Source organism: Centruroides sculpturatus, unplaced genomic scaffold (assembly GCF_000671375.1).
Source record: "Centruroides sculpturatus isolate CEXI.00-Female unplaced genomic scaffold, Cexi_2.0 scaffold60, whole genome shotgun sequence".
NCBI lineage: Eukaryota > Metazoa > Arthropoda > Arachnida > Scorpiones > Buthidae > Centruroides > Centruroides sculpturatus.
Genome location: NW_019384349.1, coordinates 153,145 through 159,685, shown reverse-complemented (window position 1 = coordinate 159,685; position 6,541 = coordinate 153,145). Strand labels below are relative to the sequence as shown.

Below are 6,541 nucleotides of genomic sequence, written 5' to 3'. Positions count from 1 at the left end.
TTTAGACGTGAAAAGGTGACAGACAGACAGAATTACCTTCAAATTTATAATATTAGTATGGATTAATATAAATTTCTGCTATAAGGGGTACACAAGTTTGAGCTCTTTCTTGAAGTGGTACGCAAGAAAAACTAATTGGGAACCACTGCTCTAAGTAATTTACTTCTACTTAAACATTTTATTCAGTGAGAGGCTAATGTCATTTCATATATATCTCTCAGATAAATCAGAAATGATGCATATTCATAACTGTGAATATTTGATATTTTTTGTTGTATAATTTATTTATGAATGACTTAAAAATTTGCAATTTTAAAACCATTCACTTATATTTTGTAATAAAAATTACAAAATTTAATTTAAAATAATATATAACATTTGTTAAAAATTTCATTATTTTAAAATTCATTACAAAAAAATTTTAACCTACTCGAAATTATCACAGTTGCAACTTGAATATAGCATTATGATTTGCTTTTTGTCCTTATATTATGATATATAAATTAACGAACACTAAATTTTGACTCTATGGAGGACTTACACACAATATGGATGTCAAAGTAATATAATAATAAGCCTATGTTCACCTATTTCTGCTTGAATACTCCTATATCAACAGTGTGTGAGTCTTCCATAGAGCCAAAACTTAGTGCTCATTAATTCATATATTGAATATAGCATATTTTTGCTTACACATTCTATTTGCCATTACAATGCCAAATTTTGGTCAAAATATCTAATTTGTTATAAGATATAAATATTGTTAGCAGTTTGCTAAAGCAATCATTTTTAATTATTAAATATAGAATATTATTAGAAAACATAGAAATTATTTTTTAACAGTGTGTGAAAATGCATAAAATGGCAGAAGCAAAAATAAATAAAGATAAATACAAATATTTAACATATTTATTCTACCATTTTGAAAATGCCTGAAAATATTTTTAAATAATCAATTATTATTTTGAAAATATAATAATTTAATACTAGTGATATCAAATAAATAGTTTAAATGATAATTTTATTAACAAAGCATGATTTAAATATAAAAATATACCATTTAAAAAACTGACAACTGTTAAATATACCAAAAGCAAAACAATCAGACTATTAAATTGATTGAAAAAACTCATTTCAAACATTTTTCAATAAATGTGGCAATGTATCACCGAAGAAAATAAATAAAGCATTGTAACTTTTAATTCAGTATTCTACTGATATTAATCAAAGTCTCATCAAATTACTAAATCTGTCACGATGCATTAAAAAATTTTTTTTAATGTATGTACTGAAGCACTTTAAAACATGAATAGACAGATTGTAAAAATATTTTTTTACATTTTAAGAACTGATTATAATATTTTGCTGTATGTAGCATGATACTTTCAAAAAAACTTTTAGCAGTAATAATTAAAATAAGAACCACCACCTATAAGGAAAAATGAGATAATTTATTAATATGCAAAGAATTGAATACTGTAAATATTAAACATTTTATAGGTTTGGGCCTCTAGAAAAATCAGTTAATTAAAAATATATTATTTAGACACAACAACCCTTTACTTCAAAATGGTAGAATAAATAAGCTTTATCTTTGTATTTATCTTTATTTTGCTTATGTCATATTTTATGCATTTTCACACAATGTTAAAAAATAATTTCTATGTTTTCTAAAAACATTTTATATTAAAGCATTAAAAACGATTGCAATAGCAAACTGCTAACAATATTTATATCATATAACAAATTGGATATTTTGATCAAACTTTTAAGTTGTAGGTATACATGATTATTAATACAAAAATCATTTTTTCAACAAATTACATTAAAACCTTTATAAACAATTATAAAATGAATTCCTTTATAAGTTTTAGAAATGAATATATATTATCAATCTGTTTAACATTTTCAAGTATAATATAAACAACCTATAAACTATGAAGATAAATACTACTAACCAGACAGATTTTTTCTTTTATTATAGTTCAAAACTGATTATCATTTTCTCTGTATTTTTTTCAGTAAAATAACTTTGATTAGATTTAATAAACAATCATTAAACAAGAGTTTTGCTGTCCGTAATAAAATTCAGTTTGCAAAAATTGCATTCATCTGGCAATTGTAGTGGCGAATAGCCAGAAACCAGAGTAATCTGGAGAAGAAAACGTCGTTCAACGAAAAAGAACGTGAATCACTCATGATCTGATACAATTTTATTGTTAAATTTGTGTAAATTAACAATGCCACCTACAATTAGATGCATAGTTGATGCAGAGTTACCATTTTGGAGGTTTTACCTCTGGATTTAAATGTTTTCTTTTTGTCTAGAGGTAAATTTGAAGATTTTCTAAAGGAAATTATTTCTGTATTGTATATATATGTATGTATATTAATAAACAAAAATAAAGTTAAGGGAGTTACAACACCAACTTGTAGACTGTAATAATATAATAATAAACATGTCTATCAAAAAGCCTTAATTGAATTCCAGGGAGAATTTAATTCAAAATAAAAGCTTTTAGATCTACAAATGGAGGCAATCTTCGAGTCCATATACTCGACCACGGAATGAATTTTTTCGAAAAATTAAACAAAATAAAATTGCTTGAGAAACTCAATCATAAAAACTCTGCATTTTTTTATATTATCCGTCATACTTTCATTTTGGGTCGGTAAAAAAGTCACAGTAAGAGAAAAAATAACCCAGCAAATAAGAAACGTTTGGCAATTGCCACAAAAAAGCCAAGGAGACCCCCGATTCACACATTAACTCATAAATTCGATCAATTACTATATTAAACGAAAGAAAATAAGGAAAAGTAAACGATAACTCACCAGTCGAAACCTGTGCTTCGGTTTTGTCGTTATTATCAAATTTTTCAGTTTTATAAAATGAATTATCCCAATTGTAATGTGAAGATGAATCTATATTATTTTCCAAATTAGTACGTTCCGATTGTACATGTTTCTTTTTAAAACGATTATGATGATCCAAATCGATATCCGAATCCGATGAATCTATATCAAAATTATTTAATTTCTGTCGACGCAATCTTCGAGAGCTTCGAACACTAGTCCTGGTGAGATCAGAAGATAGATAAGTCGAAGGACTAGGAGACCGATTACTATTAGTTAACGTTCTTGACGTAGGAATATCGGGTATTTTAAAGGCATTAGAATCAACTTGATCATTTGTTGATTGAGATCGACCAGAAACAATGCTTCGTCTTGGACGAATGTGACGTCGTGATGACGTAGATGATGTGGATGTTTTCGAACCTTTCCCATCCATTTCGTTCTCGTCCGAACTGAAACGGCTCAATTCTAACTTATTCGAGCTACGACGTTTCGTTTTACGTTGTTGCATAGCTTTGTCGAATTTCATTTCGTAAACTTTTCTTGTCGTGTGTGTTATAGGACCTACCTTCTCTCCTAACTCTTCGAGTTTCTCTCTCAATTCCTCATCACTCAAAGTGGACGCCATCTTAGCTAATAAGATCCGTTAGGCTTAGCTTTGACACTAAAAAAAACTTCCTTTCACCTATACAACATCAGAATTTCTTACTTTCGTACGTATTTTTTAGATGATTCACGCACATAATGGTAGAAAAATACTTTAAAATAATAACGGCATCGACTTGTATAATAAAATCTTACGTTCACATGGTTACCAAAATACAATCACCGACGCTCCGAAAGATTCGTCTGACCGGCTCTGACGTCACAACAAACCCAGATGACCGGAAATATAATTATTTTTAAACATTAAACATATTTTATCGTTTTAAATAATTTTTTTAATTTTTATTTTCGACTTTTATCAAATTATATAATAATAATATTGCATCGTTGTATAATATTTAATCAATTTATGTATCCGCATTTATTCCGCCGCTGTATAATGAATAATTTCAGTTCAAAAAGTATATTTTTTTATTTTTGTTTTTAAGTTTTTAAATATATCTTCCGTTATTTCTAATTTTAAAAATATAATAAATTCGTATAAATTATTTTTAAAAGCCGAAATCATGTTTGCATTTGACATAATAGGCGAACTTATAGCAGACCTTCACCTCTTTAACAAAGAATCTTCTGTTTAATACTTATTCAAAGGCTCCTTTCTTGGCATCCTCAATAATTTAGTTGGAAAATTAAAATTACACTAATTATTTTTTAAATCAACCTAGTAAATTACTTAATATATATGTGTGTAATATATGGAAAATGTATTTGAAGTGTTTATAATAATAATAAGATGATGATCATTGTGAAAAAATATGAAATATTTAAGTATTAAGTTACTCTTCTAAAGAAAAATCTTAATAAAAAATGGTTGACTGGAAATGTAGTAGGTGCTAATGAGATGAAACTTATAGTTCGAAAGAAAAAAATTTAAACAAAGATCTTAAGATACAGTTAAATATTTGATGACACATTTGATGACATATTTTCATTTTTTGTATTGTCTTTCAAATTTATTTGTTCGAATTTTAGATGAAATTCGAATATTTAAAATAATCAATGTTTTTCTATTGATAAATTCATCCTATTAGTATTAAAAGTTACAAACGTGAAAGGAAAAGATACTTTTTCCTTTATTTTTTGTAATTTTTTTCCATAACTAAAAACACAATTCAAGTATCCGATCAAAAGTAAAACTTGAACTAAAATTTAATAAAGTCGTATAATTTATAAAGAATAATATTGATCATTTTAATAATTTTATTATTTTTGACACAAGTAAATATTTTAAAACTTTGATGGGTGTTCTATAATATTTTGCAATGAAGTTATTTTAATAAATAAATTTATCGATTATTTTAAATGTGTATAAATTTTTTCTTTGGTAGTCTTTGAAAGCAATGAGTTCTCCGCTCTGGAAAACTTTCATTCAACTCTGGATTAGATATTCAAAAAATTTCATAAGTAATCTTGTCCCGATAAGCCAGGCCAGTACCCATTCTTCGTCATCAGTGATGAGTGATGCAAAGACATCAACACGTTACTTTCAAAATTCGGGATTTAATCCGACCAGACGAAGAGTCTCGAGAATTTTTTTTATACAGTCAGTCAAATCCCGTCACTTACCCCATTGTAAATCTAGCCGAAACTTCTCTGGGCCTGAAAAAGGTCCTCTGTCCTCTTAGTGCCCACCTGGTAAAGAGTTAGAAAAATATCGTGATTAGCTTGTTAGAAATTTTGGCATCGTGATTTGGTTTGAATGTTGGAATCAAGGATTGAAGCCATTGTTAAATATTATATGGCATCGATACGTACAATGCATTGTGTCGCGGTGATGTTTGTAAATATTTTTCCTGTTACGTAATAAAAGTTTGGTGGCGCTGTTGACCCCTCGGGGAACCGTTGCTGACAGTGACCTCGTTTTACTCTCCCCCTTTTCAGCGCTGACTTTCCGTGAGTCAAGTCCGTGTTATCTTTTGTGTAATCTTTGTTCCTTTGTCACGTAACCAGTTACGCGAGTCTAACTAGTTTTCCTAATCTCCGAAAAACAACCATTGAAGATCTTTGGAAATTTTTCAGACTGGTCGAGTCGGTCCTAATTACTCTGTCGCTAGACGGCCGAATCGCCAAAACGCTAAAGGCAAGAGGACGGGTGGCCGAGGCGGGTAAGGCATTACCCCACCGCTCTGCAGAATCCTGATCAAATTCGGCTGAGCAACTCTTCAAGAATATTTCGGGGTAAATCATCCCCGAATATGTCTGTCCGGGATGTGTCGGCAGTGCCGGCCCGAGGCAAGTTTTAGGATGGAGCGAGATCCTATTATGGAGCCCCCTGGTTGCCCCTAATTTATACCCTTTAATTTTCTTCACCACTGAGGCGCCCCCTAGGACTTAGCGCCTGGAGCGGCTGCTCCGTTCGCCCTATGGTAGGGCCGGCTCTGTGTGTCGGGCCCCGTACTCATCAACTGGCCGCAATCATTCTAGGCCTGGACAAATCCACGACGGGTACGATTTTAAGAAAGACCCTCTTAGTGTCAACAGGGCAGAAAAAGTGTTTTTTTAAAAAAAAGTTCAGCTGCTTCTGTGTAAAAAAAAGTTGTGTTTAAATGAACACCATGAGTTCTGAAAGACAATCATCAGAGACTAGTTGTGGTGGAGCACGAATTTATGCTGCATCTCTTTTTTGCGGTACCTGCTGCTACGCAAATCTCCGCCTAAAAACAATATCATACTGTATTTGTAAATGCACCAATTATTGACTAAATTGCAGTGTTTATAAACGAAATGACACTAATACTAAAATTATTGTCAGCGAGGTTTTAAAAATAGATTATCAAATTGCAAGATTTCGAAAATAAGATTGGTAAATTGGTAAATCGGGAAATAGCAAAAGCAGCAAGCATTTGTATTTGTTTATTGCTCATTTTTAACAATACATGTACGTGCTTTATCTTTTAGGCGCTTAACTTGTCAAAGAAAAAAATCCTTTATATGCAATCAGATTATTAAATAATTAATTTTCAAAAGTTTTAGTTCGTGAAACCAAGTAATTAATATAATTATTGTAGAAATATTAGAA

At 29.9% G+C, this 6,541-nt stretch overlaps 1 protein-coding gene across 1 annotated transcript in view; it reads right to left on the bottom strand.

Moving 5' to 3' along the window:
- Positions 1-3,720, bottom strand: part of LOC111636991 (inner nuclear membrane protein Man1-like) — a 57,375-nt gene extending 53,655 nt beyond the window's left edge. The window contains exon 1 of the mRNA XM_023382396.1: positions 2,836-3,720. Coding sequence (XP_023238164.1) covers positions 2,836-3,484 — 649 coding nt within the window. The 5' untranslated portion in view covers positions 3,485-3,720. The remainder of the gene's footprint in view (positions 1-2,835) is intronic.
- Positions 3,721-6,541: the final 2,821 nt, after the last annotated feature.